This window comes from Saccopteryx leptura, chromosome 12 (genome assembly GCF_036850995.1).
Source record: "Saccopteryx leptura isolate mSacLep1 chromosome 12, mSacLep1_pri_phased_curated, whole genome shotgun sequence".
NCBI lineage: Eukaryota > Metazoa > Chordata > Mammalia > Chiroptera > Emballonuridae > Saccopteryx > Saccopteryx leptura.
This window is the reverse complement of record NC_089514.1, coordinates 45,837,269-45,864,557: the sequence shown is the minus strand read 5'-3', so window position 1 is coordinate 45,864,557 and position 27,289 is coordinate 45,837,269. Positions and strand designations below refer to the sequence as shown.

The window sequence follows — 27,289 nt, the reverse complement described above, 5'->3', positions numbered from 1 at the left end:
GAACCACAGTGGTGCAATAGGTATCCTAAGGATCAAGGGTGACCCAAGAAGGTGGTGTGGAAAGATTAATTACTAATTACACTAAACAAGGTTTCCTTAGGAGGGACCATCAAGCTAAAAAGATGAAAGAGTAACTGGCTCAATTAACAAAATGGTTAGGCAACAATTAGCCTAATGCACTTTGACTTGTAAGGGAAAAATTAACCAGAAAATTCTTTGCTGAAATCATGGTCCTTATTTTCTGTGTTTTCCTAGAGTTTTATATGCTATTTTGTACTTATTATCTATGGTGTGAATACTTTTCAATGTAAATTATGTAAATATGAATTATATATTTTGTTTCTATCTTTTCTAAAATGGAAGCTGATCTAAGTAATAAAATACAAACCATCTACAAAAAAAAATAACGGTGGGTATGGATTACAATGGCTGCTGTGGAGCTAGAGAAAAATAGATTTGGAATGGATTTTGGAAGTATAATAGAATTTTGTGATAAGGAAGTTAGGGAAAGAGAAATACTAAGAATGACTTTATGTTCCTGTCTTAAAAAAACTTGGAGGAACAAGTGAAATCTACCAAAATGGGAACATAAAAGAGAAGATTTGGGAAGAAAGATGAAAGGTTGCACTTTTGCTATGTTGAATTCCTGGTGCTTGTAAGATAGTCACAATTCAATAAATATTTAATGTTGATGTAAAGTACCAAAGCAGACATCTGATCTGTCTTAAATTACTTTAAGATGTTTCTAGATAATTTTTCAAAAAAAAAATAGAAAAGATTTCATCGTTCATCCTTATGCATTCATCATTGCAAAAAATACCTATATTACCCTCAGAATTGGAATTTTCTATTTGCAAGCCTGGATGTTCTTCCACATTTCCTTTGACAGCTGTTGACAGCAGGCCATAAACATGTAGAGCAGTTTCTCTCTTCATTGCTCTTGGTCTTGTCCAGGCCTTTGTCGTCATTCATTTTTCTGCAAATCTCACGTCACTCTGGGTCTCAGCCTCCCCGACACAGTTCTTTCTCCAGCTCATTCTTCATTCCTTCCCGAGCTCTCCACCAGGCCGGCCTTATTTAGAACATATCCTTTATGTAGCCGAGTTTCTCAGAAAGACAACAGCATTTGCAGGCTTATCCTTTCTAGATTCTCACTGGGGTTATTTGAAATGGTCAGATTATTCTGTTCAGAAGGAACAAAACCAGGGGGAAATGGCCACTTGAAAACACTTTATAGTGTTTGTAAGAAAAACCCTTTTATTTAAAAGATGTAGCAAAAATCATTGTTAAAGCACTGCAGAGAAAGCCATGTGAAAACCAATCTCCAGGCCAAAGATGGCAGCCAATCTGACATTTTCTTTGCAAATTGACTATTTTGCTTGATGATATGAGGTTTGAGTACCACCAGCAGTGGATCCTCTACTTGCTTAATGGAAGGTCGTTTCCTGACCCAGGTCAGTTTCATTAAGAAGAATTGCCCTTTTACTGACTTCGAATAGCTTAAATAAATTATCTAGAGGAACTTCAGGGTTTAGCCCATTGAATGAATTTTAATAAGAAATACATGAATCACTCAAAAACAAGAAAAAATGTGAATAATATTGAACTCGTTTTAATGAAAATTGGCTCATTGCCCAGATGGCTTACCTTTACCAAAGGCTGAATTTTTGATAGAAAATTTGCCAGGCTGCAGGAAAACGGGAGGATCTTTAAATTAAAGATTAACCATATTAATGGTATATTTCTCCCACAAATCAGTCCTAATTAGAGATTCTAAAAACACTAGGACTTTTCCCCTTTGGGGAAAATTATATATATATACATATGTGTGTGTGTATGTGTGTGTGTGTGTGTGTGTGTGTGTGTGTGTGTATATATATATATATATATATATATATATATATATATATATATATTCTCTCTTTTAGAAGCATTTCTCACATTTCCTGAAATACTTTCAGAAATGCAGTAGGGACATGTGTCTCCCTTTTTACTTACAATCTCTTACAAAGAAGGAGTAACTTGGCCCTGGCCAGTTGGCTCAGTGGTAGAGCGTCGGCCCAGGGTGTGGATATCTCAGATTTGATTTGCATTCAGGACACACAGAAGAAGTGCCCTTCTGCTTCTCCACCCCTATCCCTCTCACTTCTCTCTCTCTCTCTCTCTCTCTCTCTCTCTCTCTCTCCTGCAGCCATGGCTCTATTGGAGTGAGTTGGCCCTGGGCACTGAGGATGGCTCCATGGCCTCCCCCTCAGGCACTAAAAAGAGCTAAGTTGCTGAGCAATGAAGCAACACCCCAGACGGGTAGAGCATTGCCCCCTAGTGGGCTTGCCTGGTAGACATGGGTCAGGATGCATGTGGGAGTCTGTCTCTGCCTCCCCTCATCTCACTGAATTAAAAAAAAAAAAAAAGAGTAGCTTAAGAGGTGGAAGGGTGTGTATGGGTGTACAGGTGAGTGTCTTGTTGAGATCCACAGGGACTGAGAAAAAATTCTCACTTTCTCTTATTTTCTCTCACAGTAATTTGATAAGTAATATGTACTTTTGTTCTCCCTTTTCTGTTTATGGTCTTGTTTTATATTGCTTTATTTTTTTAGTTATAGTATAATATACATAACAAAAATTTTCCAAATTAACTGTATTTAAGTGTACAGTTCAGTAGTGTTAGGTACATTCACATTATGTCATTTTCCTTCTTTTTGTAAGCAAAACAGAACACATAGCTCTTAATAACCCAGGGCATGAACGCTTTCAGGGAAACAACTCTTTATTTCAAAGTGATTCTATTCATTTTCTGTTACTTAAAGGAAAAGAAAAATAGGAAGTGTTTCCCCTGCATCTCTGTTATTTTTAGTAATTGTAGAATCCCCTATAAGACACCTGAAACTGTAATGGTAATCTTCAAACCCAGTCACATGTTGTAGCAATACTTGAGTTGAAGAAGAAATCATTTCACATTCTGCAAATGGGAGTTCAACACATCAAATGGAGCATAGAGGCATGTTGGAAGATTTAGTTCTGTTTGAAGAAATTCTTAGAAATCTCAAAAAAACTGCCTTGATGTTATTCCAAATTGATTAAAATGGGACTCCATGATTAAATTGCTCTTTATTGCATTTTGATTCCTTATTTAAATTGGGGTGATTTTGAGAAAGTTCATCATCTTGTTGCCTGGTGGAAGTAAATAATAGTAATAAAAATTCTTACCAAATAACTCACAAATATACGCTAGAAAGAGGCTCTCCCTCCAGAGCTACTGTAAATCTATTAATATTCTTTCATTTGGGGTGTCATGTATCAGAAGAAACAGATTCTGAAAAGAGCCTTTTCTCTTGGGATAAAGCAAAATGCCTGAACAGTCATCAGGGTCTTGGCAAAAGATCATAGTCAAGCTACTGATGAGCAGGGGGCCACACAATGCAATGATCTGTGTAGCAAAGGAGATGATCTCAGCTTCCTCTGAAGCAGGATTCTCGACAATCAAACATTGGGGGGGGGGTAAAAAAAGGAAAAGATTAAATAATTTCTAGGCTTTTTACTGAATTGAATGGACATTGCCTGCAATAGAAGTTACCATTGAGTTTTTATTTTCACATGCTTGCCCAACACACTGGGTTTTGATTTTTAAATGGTTGCCCAGGGCATATACAAGGTTACCACTGTAGAGTGGCTAGATTTAACTAATAAAAATGCAGAATTCCCAGTTAAATTAATTTCAGATCAATAACAAATAACTTTTAGCGTAACTATCTCCTATATGTTTCATAGAGTATATGACTTACTTATACTAAAAAATTACTCTTTATCTGCCATTCAAATTTAACTGGGCATATTATGATTTATTTTGCAACCATATTTCTGTAGTTCATTAAAAATTATATGTAGTTGACATGTAGAGCTTAATTTAAATTTCAACATGAAGTCATTGTTGTCTCTTCTTCCATTTTCAAGTACCAAGATTTCCTGTTTGCTCTGTGCTTCTGATCCCTGCCCATCTCACGGAGCTTTTAGGTGTACAATTGAAAATATATTTTAATTTTATTTCTGATTCTAAAGATGACAGATTTTAGAGATCTAATTCAGTTTGTGCTTTTGTTAAATGCATCTAAATTTTCTTATTAGCTTGCATCTAAATATTTCCATTTTATTTTTTTCCTTTAACTGTCCCTTAAGATCTTCAACATTTGTTGTCTTGTGATTCAGGATTAATTAATATGTTTGCATTTTATACACACCAATACATGATCAGTATGGGGAAATGGGTCATTATAAAGAAAATTTTAATCCCATAAAAGAATTATTCCACTTTCTATTAAAAGTAGGGGAAATAAAGGCCAGAAATAAACTAAAACTTAAAGGAACTGTTACTATTATTTTATAGAAAAAGCTCTTTTTCTATAAATTTGGTTTTATAAAGAAAACTATCAGCTCTGAAAGGCTTAAGAAAAAGATTCCTGGCCCTGGCCGGTTGGCTCGGTGGTAGAGCATCGGCCTGGCATGCAGAAGTCCCGGGTTCGATTCCCGGCCAGGGCACACAGGAGAAGCGCCCATCGGCTTCTCCACCCCTCCCCCTCTCCTTCCTCTCTGTCTCTCTCTTCCCCTCCCGCAGCCGAGGCTCCATTGGAGCAAAGATGGCCCGGGCGCTGGGGATGGCTCCTTGGCCTCTGCCCCAGGTGCTAGAGTGGCTCTGGTCGCAACAGAGCGACGCCCTGGAGGGACAGAGCATCGCCCCCTGGTGGGCAGAGCGTTGCCCCTGGTGGGCGTGCTGGGTGGATCCTGGTCGGGCGCATGCGGGAGTCTGTCTCTCCCTGTTTCCAGCTTCAGAAAAATACAAAAAAAAAAAAAAGAAAGAAAGAAAAAGATCCCTGTTCTTGTTTGCACATGAAGATGGATGGTGAGAAGTCAAAAGTAATGGCCTCAGCATACCAAGCCCATCTTGCTCCTGTGATCTATCTTCAATCAGAATGATTTCAGAGACCTGGCCAGTTTGCTCAGTGGGTAGAGCATCAGTCTGGCATATGAACATTCTGGGTTCAATTCCTAGTCAGGGCACCCAGAAGAAACGACCACCTGTTTCTCTTCCCCTTCCCTTCTCATAGCCAATGGCTCAACTGGTTCAAGCATCGGCCCCAGGCGCTAAGGATAGTTTGGTTGTTCAAGCACCGGCCCCAGACAAGGTTGCCAGATGGATCTCAGTCTGGGCGCTTGCAGAAGTCTGTCTCACTATCTCCTCTCCTCTCACTTAAAGATTTAAAAAAAAAAAAAAAAAAAGAATGATTTCAGAAAAAGAAAAATTGCAGAAATAAAGATTTAAAAGTTTGTATTGGGGGGGGTTAACGTTAATTGGATATACTAGGTTTCCTAGAGTAGCCATCCCTACAAAAATTATTACGCATTTAAAATATATAAAAGCTTGACCCACACTATGACAGGATTTTTGTAGCTCTTCCAATGAAGTTGAGCAGAAAATTGGAGTTTAATCATGTAGAAAACTTGATCTTCTGGCTTAATCAGGCCAAATTGAGTATATCTGAAATAGATGTTTTCATCTTAATTTGAATGTTTATAGCCTGATTGGTAATTTGCCAAAGAAACACAAAGGATCGCCTAAGTTATTTACATTTAAAGAAGTCTATTCTGGTACTATATATTTCTTACAACTAAAATTATTTGCTCTGCAGCAAGCAGCTTCTTTCTGATAATGACTCAGAAAAAAAACCCTGTGGGGCACAGCATGGCATAGAAATATTCCAGAAAGTGCTGTAATGGGAGTATTAAGTACATCCTGGGTCGTGCCAATGGTCTGAGGTTAGACCAAATGAAACAGCCTTTAAAGAATGGAAGCCAAAGTGCCTGTGATAAAAGGTGGTCAAATTAAACATCCCTCTGTCAGTGTCTGATCTTGACCAGTAGCCCATTTTAGTTCTGGCACCACAACTGCCAAGAGGTCAGCCTATTACACATGTCTGTGGAGGCAATAATCATCTTTTCAGGAAATGTTCCATGTGGAGATGAGAGCTCCATACTGGATGGACCATTTTCAATGCATCTGTATCAAAATCCAAGAAGTCCCTGCAAATACTCCAAATCTGTTCGGGCACTCCAGGAGGGTGATGACGCAAACTAGAGGAAATAATTGAATATTTTGGCATTGTGATAATATATAAATGACATCTTTTCCCAAAAGAACTGTTGCTGGCAACTCCATAAAATAGCTAATAAATTTTATCTTTCACAGAAAATAATGGTTAGCTGGCCAATAAGTTCCAATTTTTTTTCATTTTATAATTAGTGGTCAAATTGTTTTCATTGTCATTTTATAGACTGAATCAAGATGATTAATGTATTTATTTTCTGTAATTTTTATTCTAAGATATTTTCAAAAAGGATTTGAATACATCCTTAAAATAAACTGAATGGAACCAAACTTTGAACAGATTTTTTTTTTGTTAGTTGGAAAGAGAGATAACGTACAGAGTATGTGAGAAAATGAGCTAATTCTACCGGTCTCCTTAGGTAAGATGGCTATTGCACTTGAACTTTAAATTTAACTTAGGGCTCCAAGGAGAGACAAGAAACATGGTAGATTATAGACATTCACTCTTTTCATAAAATGAAGCATCAGTTCTTCACAATAGTGCATTGAGATGCAGTTAGTACTTATGCATTGGCTCCGTTGAATTGCTTGTGTTCAGATTTCTGTACGTATTTCCTATAAATGGATTACAGTTTACAAATGCAGATACTCCCATTTTATGCAATCCCCAGTTTTAAAGGTGTTAACATACTATATGTATGTGACATGGTTTCAATATTTGAGGGGCATTTTATCAGATACCACTACCTAACATTACACTGAATGAAACTGTTGAAAGAGGGAAGATGTAATATGAAAAGTAATTTTATTTTGTACACTAGATTATGTTTGGCTTACTAACACCAATACATGGCAGCCCCTCCACCACCATCCCCATCATGTTTAAGCTTGTTTTTACTACCATTTTTAAAAAGCTGATACCATATGAGTGCTGGCCAGGTAGCTCAGTTGGATAAAATGTCATCTAAATATGCCAAGGTTGCTGGTTTGATCCCCAGTCAGGGCTCATACAAGAATCAAGCAATAAATGCATAAATAAATAAAACAAGTCAACATTTCTCTCTCTCTCCTTTGCTCTCCCTGTCTCTGAAAATTAATAAATTTTTTAAAAATGTTAACTGATACCGTATCATAAAATAATGAAGGGGAAAAAAAGGGAATTAACCTGTCCTTTAATTTTAATTTTCTTACTGGTAATTTGGGTCATATAGTCAGTCCCATTACCATATCATTTATGATAATGGAAAAGGCTCAGTAAGTTGACAAAAATATGACTCTGATGATCCGGGGCTCATTCAATTAGCAAACACTTTGAGCTCCTTCCTCATGCAAAGCATTGTGCTAACACTAAGGTGTTAGGGGAATCAAATAGGTATCTGCTCTATAGGAAACTTTAGTGGGAAAACAGTCCCATAAAAGTTAGAATAGAATTTGATTCACAATATAGGTATACACATTATTTTTAACTGTAGGACTAATGATGGCTTGTTGACTGATTTTTAACCACATAAAATAAAGCAAGTACATAATTTTTTTTTAATTTTTGAATTACAATTTTTATTTTTTTTAATTTTTTAATTACAATTGACATTCAGTGTTATATTAGTTTTAGGTGTACTGCATAATGGTTAGACATTTATATAATTTACTATACTGATCACCCTGATTAATCTAGTACCAACCTGGCACCAAATTTACCTTTAAGAGATATTTGCTTTTAAAAATCAAAAGTTCTAGCTATACTCTCCTCTTTCTCTCTCCTTTCTCTCTCTCCTCTCTCCTTGCTCGTATTCTCCAGATAAAGCTGTGCCCAGAAGCCCATAAGGACAACAATTCTGTGCCTCAGAATTCTGAGCTGCAAATAAGGAAACGTTCTTTGAGTCATTAATTATTTGACTCCAGGCAAAATTTTTCTGGTTATTATTGTTTGCTGTTAACTAGTTTAAAGGGCCTCGCAATTATTGTAATATCATGCCACCTGTAAGTGGAAGTAGGGTATGTTTTCAAACTTCAAATATTGTTTTCTTTATTACAGGTTTCTTTTCTCCATGGAAAACTCCAAAGCCTGTAAGTTGGAATTATTATGCTTCTTTCTTTATTTCTAGTTATTACTGCAAGTCCATTAAGCAAGAGTTGGTGAATTGTGTGACCTCAAAATCCCTTCCACCTCTGAGATTCTATGCTGTCAAAACAACAAGTCCTCTGTGTTCCTTTGCCTTGTATTTGTCCCACAAATACAAGAATAATTCCTTTTGCTTTCTTAGAAAGGCATTGCTACCTGCATTTTAAGAAGCATACTTACAAAATGAGCATTAACACTAGGCATTATAGTGGACTGAAAAGACTTTAGAAACCTCTTATTTTTCCAGTCAGAAATACTGTAGTCTTTATAACATGGAAATTTTGGAAACAATGCAAATTATAGACCCAGAGCTCTTGACCTGCACATTAGATCTGATCCAGGAGAAATTTAGTTCTGTATATATTTATATTTACATTTTAATATATACAGAGCTAAATATATATATATATATGTGAAAATATGTGTCTACATATATGTATGTACATATATGTGTGAATGTATTATACATATACACATATGAATTCGCACACACACACACATCAAACCTGACAGTAACTCAAGTGGTGCTTCTGAGTCTTCTCCAGACCCTGGTGATGTCTACCATCACCCGACCTCTCTGGGCCTACTTTCCTTATCCTGTAATACTGGTGCCGCCGTAGGAGGCTGATGGACCGCAGTCATCTTTCTGTAAGGCTTGGTTAACCAAGTAGTTGGCTTTGCAATTAGAAATGAGGTTTACTTGCCATTAGACTGAAACTAGTAATTGTCCAAGTCCCAAGATCTGGGCCTGGTTGCCCGGGATCGCACTCGGGTGTGTGAGAATGCCTGCCCGGAGGAGAGCCTATGAAAGCTGCTGGAGGAGGGCTGTGCCCACGTGATCAAGTCCCCACACGCTGGGAGTCATGTCTTCTACCTCTTTCCTTTCTCTCCTCTCGCAGCAAGCGACTCTGAAGAAAGTGCCCCGAGGGTGGCCAGTGAGTAGGGAATTCTTGAGTTAATTTTATGCTTCTCTTACTTCTTTTACTGAGGGAGTATTAAACTGCCTGATTTTCTCATTTCAGAAATAGAGATAATGTAGTTTTGCATACCTTTCAGGTGCAATAACTGGCCTAATTAAATAACATGTCTTGAAAATGGTTTGAAACGGGAAAATAAAGTATTATTGAGCCCCATAACATGCCTGAGCTCCAGGCTTCTCCCAGAGAAAAGCAGGGAGCGTGGAGCAGAACAGAGGAAGGCTGTGCGGGCGCAGAGCACCCCCCCCCCCCCGCCCGATGTCTGTGTCCTCTGCTCGGTCGGATCTGGCTCCCGCTCGGCTTGTGGGACCGGAGAGCCACCACCACCACCACCACCACCACCCCGCTAACCCCCCCCCCCCAACCCCCTAACCCCCGTCCGTCCCGCCCCCCACCCAATGTCTGTGTCCTCTGCTCAGATCTGGCTCTGGCTCGGCTTGTGGGACCAGAGAGCCACCCCCCCCCTGCCCCGCTAACTCCCCCTAGCCCCCTAGCCCCCCGTCCCCCGTCCTCAGCTGGGGTCTGGCTCACGGAACCGCAGAGACTTTCAGAGGGGAAAATCAAACCTGTTTAGGCTGAGTAAACCACTTAGTGATGATGTGATTTTGAAGAGGTATTTAAAAATGTTTAAACTGAAATCTGTATTATCTTGGCCAAACTCTAAATAATTCCTTCCTTTCATCATCAGCGTTAAATCTGTACTCATGGTTATACACACCTTAATCTAACTTTCACAAGGAACCTTGCAACCTCATGATGGTACTACAATTATGCAGTTTGGGGGTTGCCTTATATGTACCACATATACTGAAATTACACCTTTTGGCATAATTAGAGCACTTGCAGACATTAGGTCATTATATTCATAGTCAATAATTCCAAAGGTTTTATAGAACTCAATTTACAATTAATCCTGAACCCGTACACCCATGCAGAAGTTAAAGCTTCGCCTTCCAGGTCCTAGGCTGAGTGGAGATAGCTGTCAGTATAATGTCCTCCATGTAGCTGTCAGGAATTTCTTAGACCTGGTGCTCCAAGAGACAGTACAGTATGTGACTTAGGAAGCAGGCTCTGAAGTCATCCGTTCAAATTTTGCTTCTAGCTCTGTGACCTCCAACGAGCTGCTTAAGCTTGCAATATCGCAAGTTCTACATCTGTGAAACGGGGAAACAATAATACCCTCTCACATTGCTGTTGTGAAGAGTTCATCCATGAAAGATGCTTAAATCAGAGCCTTTACATGTTGAGCTGTAAACACAAACTACTGTCATCCCAGAAAGCTGACCCTTTATGAGTAGACTCAGTAAGTTGATCACTTAGGAAAGAACATTGTTTGCTAAATGTTCATTTAAACAAACATAAATCTGTACCCACAGTCTATGGATGTATGCACTCTCCTCTGAGGAGTGTCGATGATGTTACTGATAACCTTAGTCAGAAGGAAATGTTATCCTGAGTAAGATCTCTTCTCCCCCTGTTCCTGTGTCACTTCCTAACCTGTCCTACTGATCCACGTCTTAAGCCAATTCATATCAAGATAGTCAATTCCCATTTAACAAGCAATACACTAATGGTAGTGAGTTCTCATTCTTCTCATCTGGAAGGGAATGGAATTCATTCTTTAGGTACAATCTCAAGCCAAATGCCTTCCTCTCCCAACACTTCCCTAAACCAGTGAGCAAGTACATATAGAATACCCAGCTTCTACAGGGAGAAACAGTTTCTAAATAGAGTATTTCATGACGTTTGGGAGAGGACCTGCCTTATTCCCAAGCCCTCTATTCACAGTGTGCACCTTTGAATCAGAAGATAGGGTTTAAAACATTAACAACACCGTGATTGGGTTTTTCCATTTTACTGCTGATGCTCTGTTGTAGGCTGTAGCTCTACTCTGTCCACTGATATTAAGGTGACTGTCCTCTCATAGTTGGACATTCATTCATTCACTAAGACCAGCAGAAATAGCAGGACTCTCCCAGATATAGAAAACAACTTAGTTTCCATTTTTCCTTACTCTAGTAACATGTTTATAAATGTCCACTTCACTATGGACACCACTGAGACTGGACAAGCACACCTCTAGACAGGTCACGGCCAGGAACATCAAGTGAGGCCCATGACTTGGACAAGGGGCAGAATCAGAATCTAGGTCCATGAAGGTTGAGAAGAACAAGTGAGCAGAATCCCAACAGGAAAGCAAAAGTCCAGAGACCAGTTTGTCTAAGAAAGAAGGGAGAAGTCAGCAAGGGGCACCCTTCAAAAGTTGCTGCCCAATCAACACCAGAGTCCCTGGGAGCAGGGTGACCTCTGAACCCAGGGCAGTGGTTTGCTCCAGGATCTTTGGGGGGGGGGGTGGACAAACAATTCAATTAGGGTTGGGTGGTGGGACTAGGAGTCTGCTGTTTCAGTAATTTCGTGGGCACAGTGGTTTACTGCTCTACAGACTTTTAAGAAACCCTGGCAGAGTGACTCGAGGGCTGACGAATGTCGCGGTAAGATGCTGCGGAAGCCTTGCTCAACATGAACTGGGCTCCTCACTAATCCCCCCTCTGTGCTAACAAAGTTGTAGAATTTGTTAGTCTGCTGCAGCAACTTTGCCGAACAGTGCCCAAAGCATTGTTTGTTCTGTAGTTTTAAGAATGTTTTTTAGAAATGCTCATTTTTGAGCAGAAGCATGTTTGCTCCGATGACTATACGTAAATAATGCATACCCAGCAAGACCTACGTGGGTATCAAATAACCCTGATGGAAGATGGGAGAAAGAACTACAGATGTGCTGCATCTCTATGGTGACAAGTAGGCTACTACAGCTCCTCAGACCATGCTTCTGATTTATTTACTTTTTAGAATATAATATTTATGTTTGGAAATAGGAGGGGAAAAGTCACAGCCAGAATGCATCCATGTGGTGCCTGAGGTCAAAGAGAAAAATAAAACAGATTGCCCAGAATGGCCTCTCAGATGAATTTTGCTGTCAAACAAATTATAAAGTATATATTTAAAGATTTTTACTAAATGGAGACAAAAGGCAGAAAATTAGCTAAAACACAAAGCAAACTTACTAGTCATTCCTCTTAACGTATTATTATGTATAAAAGCATTCCATCATATATGGTTCTGACTCGGGGTCTGCCCCGGACAGCTGCAAGACCTCTTTGTACTTCTAAAGATTATGTTTCACATCAAGAAATTGAACTTGACTAAGTATTTTGCATCCTTGTTAGGTATAGAAGCTTCGTTCAAATGAATTTTTGTCAGTAGCACATATTAGAAAACAATTAAAAATGAAGCCACTTGTCTTAGTCCCTTCAGATTGTTACAACAAAATATCATATCTTACAATTCCAGAGGCTGGGAAGTCCAAGATCAAGGTACCCACATATTCAATGTCTGCTGAGAGCCCATTCTTAGCCGGCAATCTTTTCTCTGTAACCGTACCTGAGAGAAGGGACTAGGGAATTCTGTAGGGTTTCCTTTGCTAGGACACTAATCCCATTCATGAGGTGGCCCGAATCACCTCCCAGAGACCCTACTTCACGGTAAGATCACGTTGGGTGTTAGGATTTCAACATACGAATTTTGAAAAGATACAAACATTTAGATCATATTATGAATCTTATTGATAGGAGTGTCACTAACCCATTTCTTTTCTAATTTGTTGACTCACTTGACCCCTGCCACAGTCTGAGGTAGGTGAACAGGTCATGGGGACTTTTGTGATACACAGTCACCTATACAGTACATCGTATCCACATCCCCTCCAGCATTAAAATATTCTTCATTGATAGGGGAGAGCTGGCACTGAAGCCCTGGCCAACATGTAGCCAGCACGAAAGCCAAGCACAACCGTACAGTAGAGGACAGAAAGTTATTCTGTCAAGCTCAAAAGAGTGTGTATCAAGGCTGGCTTGAGAAAGACCAAGTGACCATATTTTTTTTTATGATTTCATTCATTCATTGAATATTTTCTGAGTCTTTACTATGTAATGGTAATTCAACAATGAGAAAATCTTCATGTCCTGCAGCCTCTCTCCCCAGAATGATCTATTTGAGGAGGCTTGTAGTGATAATTGGATGTAATGACTGGTGGGAGGGAAGGGAGAGAGTGCTGTGGGAGCATCCAGGAGGGACATGTCACCAGATCAGGAATGGTCAGCTAACACCTTCTGGAAGAGGAAATACCTCATCAGAATCAGAATCTGATAGCCAGGTGAAACGAGAAAGGGATCTGGAAGAGAAGAAAATGGAAAATGCAGGTAGAAGGAGAAATTAAAGAAGTATGCAAAGTTCAGAGGCAGGACAGACCCCGGTGGATCCCAGGGAATGAGAGGACAGACCATTCGCTGACATAAGAAAAGTAGCAAAATCTGGGACCTGGGAAGACACTAATGTCCCACTCGGGAACTTGATCTTTCTCCTGAGGACCATGCTGACCCAATGCAGAAGTTTAGGCAAGAGAATAACCTAATCTAATTTTTACACAAAGTAGGTTTGTTTGAAGCAGAAAAGTGGAAGGTCAGTTTGAATGAGAAATCAGTTGCTCACGAATGAAAGTGAAATTGGTGGTGCCAATAGTTGATCTCAGTGGCTTTTTATTTTTAATTAAAGAATGTTAGTCCCTGCTTTATCGACCTCAGGAGGCTATGGTGAGACCCAAAGCAGACAATGTGTGTGAAAGGATATAGTGAACTGCCAAGTGTCCTACAGATTTGTAATAAGGGATGGTGGCAGCAGCAGTGTTTGGGGAAGAAGCCACCCGATCAGCAGTAACTGAGGCTTCATAGAAAACTTGAAACAACTCATAAATCCCAGGTGGTTGTGTTATTACTTACAAACTGTAGGAAAGTGATTGAATGTTCAAATAGAGGAGATTGTTGGGCTATGCATAGGTTTCAAATGAATGTGCAGACTACTTTATCTTCTGTTTCAGTAAAAATAGTGTCATGTATCGGGACCGTATTAGAAAAGGAATAATTCCATACATTTCTAAACACACATAAATTATCTTGAGATACATGTTACCTTTATTTTATAGGAGGAAAATAAATAAAACAGACAGATTAAGTGATTTGCTGAAAATCACCAGCCTGCAGGTGACAAGGTAATAGAAGTCTGCATTCAACATTCAGGGACCACTTGTATTTATAACAGCCTATGGTACTTTATTATATAGACACAGAATCATTTCTCTCAAGGCACTTAAACCAAAGTTCTAAAATGTTTCATGGAAGAAAAGTCCACAAGGCAAGAAAAAAGTGAGGATGGTGGTTTGTGACAAAGGAAAGAGCAAGAATGCCAGTCACCCTGTGTTTTCCTTTTCCAGCTGACGGAGCGCTGGGAGAACCAGGGCAGTCCGCAGACGAGTCTGTCTGCCCCAGCCATACCGCAGAACCTGCCCTTCCCTCCCGCCCTGCACAGGAGCTGCTTCCCCGACTCCGCAGAGGCCTTCGACCCCAGGAAGCCTGACCCCTACGAGCTCTACGAGAAGTCTAGAGCCATTTATGAAAGTAGGCGTAAGTGAAAGCCACATAAAACAAGGGTACATTAACCATAGCTAAGTCCTGCAGGAGGCTGAAATGATCTGGTGATTTCATGTTCTGAGATTCAAAGTGTCTCAAAAGTAAAGCCAGCTGATCTGAACTTTTCTTTAAAAAAAAAAAAAAGGCTGTTGACTCTAAAACAAGAAAATTTAAAAAGCTTATAGCTTTTGGTTAAATTCTATTTCCTGCTTTACTCCCATTGCCCCTGTGTACAAATCAGGAATGTATTTGGGATGGGGGAAGGGGCGAAGGAGGTTGCCAGTTTTGCTTTGCACCAAATACAGGTAATAAATGCTTGGGTTTTTTCTGTTTAATCTGATCTTGAGTCTGGTTTGGATTTTTCTTGGAGACTTGAATGCAGACACTGAGGAATTTAGGCTGTGATTAATGTCAGCCAAATCCTTCCATCTCACAGTCATGAAAGTAACGGTTCCAAAAGCAGCCCAGAGCCAGGTGCCAATCATATGTACCAGAAGCCTCTGCTTCTCATTTAATGCAACAGGGCCCATTTGAAAGTTCAGTCATGAAGTAAAATGTCACGTGCATTACCCTATTTGAAGATCCTGTAAAATTGTTTCATTGCACTTTATAAATATTAAAAAACAAAAGATTTTAGTACTGCATATACATTCGTTGTGCCTCTTCCCAACACCTGGCCAGTCGTCTCTGCACGTGCTAGAGGACAGGGGTCTGAATGCTGTGAGTGTGTAATCCGTGGGGAAACGCACAGTATAATGTGAACCTGAGCAAGCGGATGGAGGAACCTAGCCCAGTGAGAGGCTTGGTCCCTGCCACTCCCATTACGGTCTGCTGAACTTTGATTCGGAGATCCACTGGTGTCTTCTTTTTAACTTTCTCATAAATAGCAAGTTTTAAATTGTGTTTGATCTTAGAGGATCTCAGATCTGCTCACCCTTTGATGAGCACAGGGGCTGAGAATTATGAACCCAGCTGGTAAGGGGGAAAGGAGACATAATACCTCTTTCCTATCCTCCCAACACTGAAAATAGTTGGTTGATAAAATAATTAGAACAGCAGGCCATTGAGAAATTATTTTCATCAAAATGAATCTCCCCTATGACCACCCCCCTCTTAATACTGGGCTGTCGATTTCATTCTTCTTTTTTTTTTCTTTTTTTTTTTTGATAAACAGTGGAAATGCCTTTAAAGGATTACATAGTTTGAATGACTTTGCTAGGATAGAGTAAGAATACAGTAGTCATTTCTGGCTGTATAATATAAGGTATAAGTTTAGGGTATTAATGCTCATTAAACTGAAAAAAACTGAGAAGATTTCAGCACAATTCTTAATACCTTTTATGCTTCAAAAAGCAAGTAGTCATTGAAGACGTTAGTCTCGGCACTATGGGAAGATATTAAAAATGAAGACTATGTCCTGCTAGCCCAAATTCAACCAGGATAAAAAGGAGAATAAGTATAAAGAAACGGAGATCAAGACACAGCGAAGTTCTAGCGTGAAAAGTGGACACAGATGGCAGGGTCAAAATATCCTCATGCCCTTGGCTTGTTTAGTTTTATATTATATTTAGGGAGCATCAGGAGATGCTTTCCTCCTGTTTCTGTTCCTTCGTTGGCCACCTGCCCTCATCCTTTTGGAGTTTCCTAACTAATCCAAGACTTTATTACTCAGGACAAAGGCAATGTTGGTATTTATTTCGGCTTCTTTCTGTGACGCCCTAATACTGCTGTGTCCTCAGTTTCGAGCATGAATTGTGCATGACCTTCTTGTCAACCCAGAAAGAATTCTGATTTCTTTATCTAGCCACCACAATGCTGATCATGCTCATTGCCTTTCCACTCCTCACCTTAGCAAACCAAGCAGACAAATCCACTCTGACCAGCTCTGGCTTTCTCTCCCAGTCTTCCTCCGGGAGCACTTTATCCCCTTGGGCTCTGCAGCCACAAGAACAAACATCCCCATTCCTCAGCTCGTCCTCTCCGCCCCCACCAGTGTCCCTCGTATGTCACTGCTGCTGCCACCAGTAATCATGCCCTCCTCCTTGTTTCTATCTGCTTCCTCTACTGTTTCTAAGGTCACAATAATGGTTTTAGGGTCACAGTTCTTAGGAAGCCAAAGAGGACGACCTCGTTTCCTTCCCCACCCTTTTCTGTCCTGTTATTTCATACACTAAATGGAGTGGTAATGAAACACAAAAATCACATCAAGGCAAGAAAGCTTTGCCCTGAAGATGAAGGAAACCAAGCAGACATGGTGCACACGGGGCCCTTTCTCCAGAACCTGGGTAGCTGGCCCATCAACTCCGCTTGTGCACATGCGAGTGTTTTAAAAGAACAAACAGCCGTTTGGCCTCCATATATTTCAAGTTTCCAACTATAAAAATGCTTCATTGTCTCATTTAAATTTTTAGAACAATATTAAAAATACTTTTATTAAATAAATGGGTGAAAGTGCAGTCTATTTCTCACCAACCTCAAATAAGTTTTTTTAATGGTCATGAAATGTATGCATCCAAATGAAAGGCCCATAGTCAAAATTTTGATTGTGAACCACTCCTCTTCTTATTCCTTTGAATCACATGCATAAACTTAGGTTTGGGTCTATTTATTATCGTGTCCCTGAAAATTTTTTTCCTGAGAGGAAAATCACGGGGAGCAGGGGGAATATGGACAGCATCCTGACCAGCACTAAACCAAGCCCTTCGGCACCTTCCTGGTCTGTAGCAATCGCGTGGCACCTTCCTTTGTAACTAGATCTGAAACTAAAGAAGTTTTTTTTTGTATTCACATTCAAAACTGGGTTGCAGTGACTGAATAAAAGGATGTACCTCCGCCCACCAGATTCTGCTGTACAGAGCTACAGAGCAGTGGTGAGATCGCGCTGTCAAGAAGTGTTTGGATTCACGTCACCAGTCCCCTGCGAAGGATGGAAATTTATCAAGTGGTGGAAATGCTGCTGTGCCTCATTTGGCTCATAATTAGATTATGCTGACATTTTAATGTGCAGGCACAGGACATCTTAATAAAGATGTATTCCTAGGAAAAAATGTAGTGATTTTTAAACAAACAAAGACAACCGGAGGATACTGGTGTCACATGAAACAGAACATGACAGGTCCACACTTAAAGAGGGAAGCTAGAAATACCTCTCATCTTCATGAGACCTTCTTAGGATATGGCGGGACTGAAGAAAGAGGAGAAAGAAGAGGAATATTCCTCTACCGGGCAGGGAAGGCCTTTGATTTCAGAGCAGCAGACAGAGTGCAGGGAGCGCACCTCCAGCTCCACATCACTCAACAAGAACGTGTGAGCCCTCAGTGTGTGTCTAGAACCCCGCCAGTGACTCCTGCGAGAGGAACACCGCGAGAAGGAGTCTCTCTCTGCTCATCCAAAGCTCACAGTGAAACTGGGGCAACAAAGAAGAGCATAGGAAAACGATTTCTGAGCAAGACTGCATTACACAACACAGCAAATAATATCGATATTTTTAACATGCAAAATTGTGTGGTAAATATGGAAAATAGTTTCAATACAATTAGACCAATAATTTTTCATTCTCAGAAAATATCTGTGTTAAATATATTTTAATTATCAAAAATCTAATTAGTCCCTACTGGAGAACTCTACAAAAACCATATTTTTTCTACCAACCTGATTCCATATAAGTTTAAAGCTTTTATACATACAAGAAGAAGAATCATGCCCCTAAAAAAAAACCCAAAAGAAGTTTGACCAATGAGGCTTTGTGTTAATTATTTAAGCACTGGCCCTCTGTCATTATCAGCAATCCCCAGAAAAGAGCAAAAATCATCCCACCCCCTTCTCTACTCACGACTTTAAGATAAATGTCACTTTCCTCTGGATTTAGCCTCTGTTGACAATTGATTTCTTGCCGTCTCCATTACTTCTGTATTTTAAAATTGGAAGCAAAGGAAAATATTTCTGTCTGAGTTGAGGGATAGTTGCGCTATTTTTTACTTCTACCTTCTCTGTCCTTTCCTTATGCATCTCATGAAAAAGGGCCTTAATTCTCCCTGCAATCACAAGAGCAAGATCTTGAGTTTCCTCGGTTTGCATGCTAGCATTCTGAATGTTGGACAATGTACACCATTGCTAAGCTTGAAAACACAGCCCATTTCTACAGGTCCTCACTGCTGTTCCCTCAGACCTCCTCCCGCCATTCCTTCTCTCTGAGTACATCATCGCTTCAACCACATGTTTCTCATATGATAAGCACTGAAATTATTTTTTTATTTATTGAGGGAGAGAGAGAGAGAGAGAGAGAGAGAAACATCAACTTGTTGTTCCCCTTATTTATACATTTATTGTTTGATGCTTGTATATGCCCTGACGGGGGATGGAACCCACAAACTTGGCATATCAGGACGATGCTCTAACAAATTGAGCTAACCAGCCAGGGCTCTGATAAACATTTTATAATGGATGACTTACCCCTGAGATTACCTAAAGTGACTATACATACCAGTTTGCCTAGAACAGTCTTGCCCTGTGTGGCCCAGGCACAATTATTAATAGCTCTCCTTTCACTCTTCTGGTTGTCCTCATCTGAATGATAGGGCTTCCCTTTACTGCATCATCTATTAAAGAAATAGACATCATTACTGTCCAAGGAAAGCATATATCTAAATGTATTGACCATGAATAAAAATTTCAATACCTACTTAATTATTTTAGGTTAACTTGTTTGGAGAACTACATTTTTGCCCATCATGTTTTATCTCTAATTTGAAGTAAAACACTTACATGGTGGCTTGTCTTAGTAGCCAAACCTCCAGCCTACTCCCTCCATACCCAGAAAATTGTACATATGTACAAATCTAGAACATGGCAAACTAAGTAGAAAACCTAGGAAGCAAGGCTTCACGCATTCAAGTACGGTGTTGTGGACTTCTCATTCTCACAGAGGACTAAGTCAGGTGCAACATCGCAATAATCACAGGACCAAAAGGGAGCCGCTCTTGTCTGTCTTCCTGACTCTTGGAAAGATCATACTTACACACCTGCAGATGGCGGCATCATGATTCCTCTCTATTGCCAAACAAGACGATACAAAGTGCTCCCCAGAGAAGGTGACTTTGGAACCTTTCCAAATAAAGTTTTGATCATGATAATGAAGTTGATTTAAGAATAAGGGCTTTGTTCTGTTGCTTCTGTTTTCTTTGAGTCTGGAGGTTTGTCTTATCATCCTTGGCCCAAGGGGCCATGTCGTGGGCATATCTTCCCTGTAGCCCCGAAGCTGAGCAAACAAACAGATGAAAACAGAAAGAGGCAAAGAGCAATTCCTGTTCCCTGAGACTCTCCCTCACGATTCTGTGCCTTGGCATGAACCCAAGTTGAATTATGACTAAAGTCGTCCAAACTTTTTCTCTTCATATGGAACCTTAGTTATTATAAAGAATTTATGAGGTACAACATGTCCATACTCCTTTGCAGTAAGACATCATTCAGATGTAAGATCATAAAAATGTCAGGGATCCGTATGGTGTAATGTGCCTTATAGTATAACCTCTATGAAATAGAAATTCCTCTGGAATTTCTTCAAAGGGAGCTCACACAATCATTTTTTCTTTCCATAAATTAGGAAGTATTACCCCATTATAAGCATGAGTATCACACCAAAGGTAGCCATTTAAAGTAACCGCAGGCCATTAAAGAGCACAACGAAGGAGCAGACTGTGTCTTAATGCTATTTGTGACATGAAATTATCATTTGTAGCCGATCAAAAATGGACAGTTTGTGTTTCTGACATCTATGGTTTTTATTCTGCTCTTTTGTTATTCATTGTTCATTGTGGAATTCTTTCATTGTTCAGTATTGCAATGCACATATAATTCATAGATAACCACAAATGGGAAGTTATACTTTTAAACTATCAGTTTTTCTGCTGCTTCTTCCTTATTATTACTGAGCAAGGGTTGTAGTTTGCACCATCTCCCATTCTAAGAGCAGAACACTTGAAAGGTGGGACAGTATAAAAATACTATCCACCCCAGCACAACACTGCAAGCCATTAAAATTTTTATTTGTGGCCTGTACATTTAGATATATGCTTTCTTTGGACAGTAATGATGTCTATTTCTTTAGTAGATGATGTAGTAAAGGGAAGTCATATAACACTGGGGAACAAAATTTTTGTTGCATCCACAAAACACTTGTTCTTACCTAATTCGAGTGTGCTGATCTCAAATCTGACATTGGTTTTTCTCTGTAAGCTACAGTTTTTTTGCAATTCAAGATTTTAGGTTTCCATCTTATTGTAAAATTTTCAACATTTAGTTTAACATAATGAAGTAGAATGTCTTCTTGGGCATCAACTTTGTGAAAATATAATAATTTATATAATGCAGTAAATATACTAATACACTAAAAGATATGATTGCATCAGAATTTGTCTACAATTTCAAAATAGAATCATAAAATTTGCACAAAACTTATTTAAATTCTATTCAGGTAAAAATTTACATTTGTAGCTCTTGTATTTGTGTACTTGTTGAGGACAGTCTCGTTTGATGCTCTAGCAGTAGTCTGCTCATCACTAACAGCTCCAAGATTTTCGGGAAACTTATCAAGGTGACTGTTCAGGAAGTGAATCTTAACTCTCATGTTACATCCAATGTCATGGAAAGCCAATGGCATCTTTGAACCAAAAGTTCATAGTTTTCTACTTTTTTGTTGCCAAGGAAGTTTTTTGTAACTGCCACAAAAGACTGCCATGCTGCTTTCTCCTCCTTACTCATCTTACTGGCAAATTCTTCATAACGTATGAGGGTTTGAATTTGAGGTCCATCAAATATACCTGCTTTTATCTTCTTAAAAGACAAGGCAGAAAAAGCAGAAATAATATGTTGAAAGCATTCACTTTCTCTATTCAAAGCCTGAACAAACTGCTTCATTAAGCCAAGTTTGAAGTGAAGTGGGGGAAAATGATCCTGTCTCGATTAACTACAGGTTCATTCACAATATTTTGCATCCCTACTTCCAGAGCTTCATGTTTTGGCCACTCTTTCTGTGTCCAGTGTTTCTACCGAGGTTGGCAGTCCCACAAACACAGAAAGCAAGGATACTTCGTGAAATCTCTCTGTTGTCCTAGCAGGAAATTTACCATTTTAAGATCCACACAAATGATTCAGTTATGCTCCTCATACTTCAGAAAGTCAAGGACAATTTTTATGTCATTATGATCTTCTCACAGATGAGTTGAATAACCAATTGGAACCACTGCATAAACATTACCGTTGTGTAGGAGAACACATTTCAGACTCCGTTTAGAGCTGTCAAGAAATAGCCGCCATTCTGTTGAACTATAAGTGGTAACACCTAGCTGGCTGAGAAGACTACTGATATCATGAAAGTAAACAAAATGTTTATCTTCAGAAAAAAAGTCCACAAAAATTTGTTCACACTTCCTGAAATGGGATACTTTAGCTGACTGGTGAAGTACATTCTTTTCTTGAAGCCTGGAGGCTAATAACTCAGCTGCTTTCTTTGATAGGCTCAAATTTCTTACTAAGTCATTCAATTTGGGTTGGCTAAACTGCTGAGGGGTTAATGACTGCTTGGCATCAGAAGAAGACCCATCAGATTCTACAACCATTTCCTTATGCATCTTATCAAAATACTCTTGATCACCATGTTCACTTTCTTCATTCTTAGAAGAAATAAAACCATTGAAAACTGGAACTGGGAGTGTCTTAGAGTGTGGGATAGGTCGTATTGCTGAAGAAATATTAGGTAATGAGATCACATGCTGTTTTTTCTTGCCAATGCCCTTTGTATGGATCAGACAGAAATAACAGTCACTGCTGTGGTCCTTAGGTTCATGCCAAACCATGGGAATACCAAAAGGCATTCCTTTGCATTTTCCTTTTGTCTAGTCACGAAGCATTTCCTCACAATTATGACACACAATATGAGGAGCCCAATTCTTGTCTTGATCACCAAGGGGAACTTGAAAATAGGCAATATATGCATGTGTCACAAATGATGAAATATTGTGCCTTTGACGTTGAAGTGTGTAACAGCCACATATATAACAGAAGGTGTCGGGACTATTCTTACATTTACACCTACTCAAAGAAGTCATGATTCAATCTTAAAACAAAATAAAAGGGTGTTTTTTATCAGATAATAATTTTTTACATTTTAAAACAACTACAATTATGAAAAAGTGATGTTTGTGAAACATTAATTGCCTTGTGGTTATGTTCAATCCAAGAGTTGTTGCCTTTTAACTCCAATTTAAAAACCAATGCATGCCATTAACTGTAACAAAAAGAAATTAAAATTGCATAAAAACTAGAGCATGCACCAAAAAACAGATTTCAGATTTGGAATAAGTGATGCAGAAATATATAGAAACAGTTCTAAAACCTCATGCAACAGAAAATGAAAAAAAAAATGTGTTCCCCAGTGTAATGTATCATGCAGTGGAAGCTGGTGGTGGGAGCCACAGGACAGAAGACAGAAGCACCAGATACATCGTGCTCACAGTCGGAGCTCCAGATCTTGTGTGAGGGCTTCTGCCCTTTGTGATCAAATACTCAATATGGTAAAAGAGGACCCATCAATAGGTTTAAGAAGGATTTTGATAACTTCAGGTGTGCCGTAGCTACAATGAACACAGAAGGCCACCTGACCTCCCCAGAGAACATACTCATGTCTGAACACTGCTAGCTCCAGCCCTGGCCTCCCCTACTGGGACACTGCTGGTGTCCAAGGGCCTTAAAGTGCCATCACAAGTGTCCTCCAGTGCGCTATCGAAATACTGAAATAAGATGACATGTAAATGCTAAGACACTTTTACTAGTGACTTTTGCATAAGAATCATAAAAAAATAACCTAGAAAAAATTAGTCACATTATCATTTAAAATGTCCTTAACTGTCTTATGAAGGTTAATTTCCTGTACCTTTTTCCTGTAGGAAAATTGTTATTGCTGTCTTTAGTATAATTTATATTATGGTTTGATCTGTGAAAAATACTTGCCCCTTAGTGGAGTTCTAATATATCACATTATATGTCACTTTGCAGTTATAATATATTGATAAAGATCAGTAAACCCAGTTAAGCTGTCTTTCCCATTTCTAATATGTAGATTTTAATTTATAAATCTAATTTTAAAAATAATATTTTTAGGTAGTATCCATGGTAATATTTATATTTCTAAAAGGTTCCTTTTAATAGAGAAAGTTACCATGATATGAATGAAGCAGTGGTGGGAATCAAATAATTTACCAACCAGTTCTCTGCCCTAATGACCATTTTAAGTATAAAAAAATATATACTGAAAGGTAGTTTATTATTTCTATGCATCTAATACTTAAATAAGAACAATAAAAGAGGTACACAAAACTAGATTATAAGAGTTTTAAAATATTAATGAAAAAATATTAAGTAATATCTGACAAAAAACAGTAAAACTGTTATTTAAGATATTTCTATATTGCTTCTTGATTGGCATCGTCACTTGCAATGATTTTCACCTATGGACGAATGAACATTACTACAGGCACTTAGACTATGCTGTTGTGCAGATGAATGTTAAAAAAGAGTAAGGAATGTAAATTTGTGATTACTACATTGGGCAGCTGCCCAGGCGCCCACCTTAGAAAGAACCCTGATTACAAGTGCCATTTATAACAACTGGTTTGCCAAACACAACAAAAAATTAGATATCAGTTCTGCCAAACTGATGCGAACCAACTGAATTCCACCTCTGGAGCTAGGTAATAAATAGATAGTGAGATAAAAGTTAAGTTGGGATACATTTTTCACGTGTATTTTAGACTATAGATCCAATCCAATAGCTTATAAATTTATTTCATTCAGTAGTTTAAAACTTAATGCTCCTGGAATCAGACAGAGGCTAATGGGAGAGGAGAGTAATGTGAGAAGTAAACTCTAAAATAAGTCCTTGATTGAAAATTATTTAGTATGTCAAAGCATTTTGTTGGTAGCACAAGTTGACAGTGTAACCCAAAGTGCTTTCATGAATAAATATGAGACCATCAGGGCTGTAGTAAACTGAGTGTAATTGCTGGATGACAAGTAGGTCCAAGTTAGATTATGATGATATAAAAGGTCAGTTTTACAACTAATGGAAATGTTCAGTGGTAGTGGGCTCCTATCCCTTCTGATACGACTCTCTCCCTTTTTGATGAAAGTATTTTTCTCAATTCATAAACCTAAGCAGTCGCACTAAACATGGAGTTTTTTTTAAAAAAATAAATAACTATTTTGCTGGAAAACAAATATGCCTCTACTGTGAAAACACAGACTGCCTGGCAGGGTGACGGGCCTGCCTGCAGTAAGCGAGACCAGCGGTGCCGGGCGCACAGAGGACACGGTCAGACGTCAGACGCAGCAGGCCTCCGTGCTGTGCCCGCTCATCGCCCTCAGGAGGCTGCTGTTTTCATCTCCACTGTTGAATAGTGTAGAACTCTCTTAGAAACAAGCAAAAATCAACTAGAAAGTAATTCGATTTTGGTGGTATTTTAATGTTTGTAATTTAATGATACAACTTAGTGTTCCATATATATATTATAGTGCTTCCTAACATTTTATACTCATGTTCATGAATTTTTATGTAACATGTAGAATAGATTATATCATAGTTCTGAAAGATCTCTATTGCTAAAATAAACCAATTTAACTCAACTACTTACATATAACTTTAACTATACAGAGTATCAAAATATTTAGATGGTGTGCACAAATCAACCCAATTGTTGATTGAATTTTCCACTTTTCATTGTAATATTTGATGATACAATATTATAACATGGTTTTAAAAAGCCTGTATTTATTGTGTGTATATTTTGAGTTCTGGATTGATTATATATATTTTCAAATAAGCATTCTTATAATATGAGAATCAAAGGTCAGTATTTGGAAATGGTGATCTTTTTACCATTCTGATCTAAAGAAATTCAGGTTTTTCTATTTTACGTGCTTGTGAAAGAAATACATTTACATACTATGCTAGTTTTATTATGTTCATATATATCAAAAACAGTAAAGCTGTTCACTAACTTCCATAGATTTTAGAGAAAAAAATAATTATTAACATGAACACAAATTTGGAGTGATTTATAATAGCAACAAAAAGAAAGTAAAGATAAATTTTAATATGCCATAAATAAACTTCAATTTTAATTCCCCTTTTCCCACCCAGAACAAGTGCCACCAAGGACCAGTTTTCGAATGGATTCCTCTGGCAAGTATTCCTCAGTTCTCACAGTCCTGTGAATGACATCTTCCATTTCATGTAACAAATCATTCATCTCAGTAGTATCAGTTTATTAGTATATGATCACTGTGTTTATTTTATTCATCCATATAAGCATGTATTTAAGATAGAAAGAAATTTCATCAAGGTGGGCCTGACTGGCTGCCAAGGAAGAAAATAGGGCAAAAGAAAAATCATATTTCATTCTTTCATAAAATGCTTTAATGAAAGACTCAATTAAAAATCAGGTGACAAGCCCTGGCTGGTTGGCTCAGCAGTAGGGCATCGGCCTGATGTGTGGAAGTCCTGGGTTCGATTCCTGGCCAGGGCACACAGGAGAAGCACCCATCTGCTTCTCCACCCTTTTCCCTCTTTTTTCTCTCTATCTCTCTCTTTCCCTCTCACAGCCAAGGCTCCATTGGAGCAAAGTTGGCCCGGGCGCTGGGGATGGCTCCATGTCCTCCACCTCAGGCACTAGAATGGCTCTGGTCACAATGGAGCATTGGCCCAGATGACAGAGCATTTCCCCCTAGTGGGCATGCTGGGTGGATCCTGGTTGGACACATGCGGGAGTCTGCTGTCTGCCTCCCCACTTCTCACTTTGGAAAGATACAATAAAAAAAAAAAAGGAAAGAAAGAAAAAGAAAAAGAAAACAAAAACCAGGTGACAAAGAAAGCCACCAGACTGACCAGATCCATGCCGTCCAGTAGAGGAGCTGCCAGCCACATGTGGCTGTTGAGCACTTGAAATGTGTCTATTCGGAACTTGGATAAGCTATGAGATGTGTGTAAAGTCCACACCAGATTTCAAAGACAGCACAAAAAAAGGAAAAAAAAGGAAATGTGTAATATTTCATTAATTATTTTATATTGATTAATGCTAAAATAATATTTTGAGTATATTAGGTTTAAAATATATTAAAATTTCTTGTGCCTATTTTGTTTTGTTTTTTTAAATATTGCTGCTGGAAATTTTTTAATTATTTATGTAGATTGCACTTTTTTTATACTGGACATTCCTGAACTAGATACACATATATAAGAAGCTAGAGTATTTCAAGAGATTTGCAATTTAGACTTTTCCAAAGAACTTATTAGAAATTTCATGAATATAGAATGAAATTATTTTCACATCAATTAAATATCTATATCAATTTAATTTTATTCAACCATGCCAATTATAAAATGCTATATTTCAATAGTTTTCAAGTTAAAACAGAACATTATAATTTCAAGTTTAAGAACTGTTAGTAACAATTAATTTACTTAAATGGAAAACAAATTTTGACCTAAACATTCTGAAAATACTTAACAATTTTAGTTAAGG

The 27,289-nt window shown here is 38.6% G+C and overlaps 1 protein-coding gene across 3 annotated transcripts in view; it reads left to right on the top strand.

Annotated features, from left to right (window-relative positions):
* Positions 1–27,289, top strand: part of MAGI2 (membrane associated guanylate kinase, WW and PDZ domain containing 2) — a 1,711,587-nt gene that overhangs the window by 1,478,840 nt on the left and 205,458 nt on the right. For 2 of the 3 annotated variants that reach the window (XM_066354482.1, XM_066354484.1), the window contains 3 exons: positions 8,132–8,163; positions 14,519–14,708; positions 25,909–25,950. In XM_066354482.1, the coding sequence (XP_066210579.1) occupies positions 8,132–8,163; positions 14,519–14,708; positions 25,909–25,950 (264 nt within the window). The remainder of the gene's footprint in view (positions 1–8,131; positions 8,164–14,518; positions 14,709–25,908; positions 25,951–27,289) is intronic. The other variant, XM_066354483.1, reaches the window with a different exon arrangement.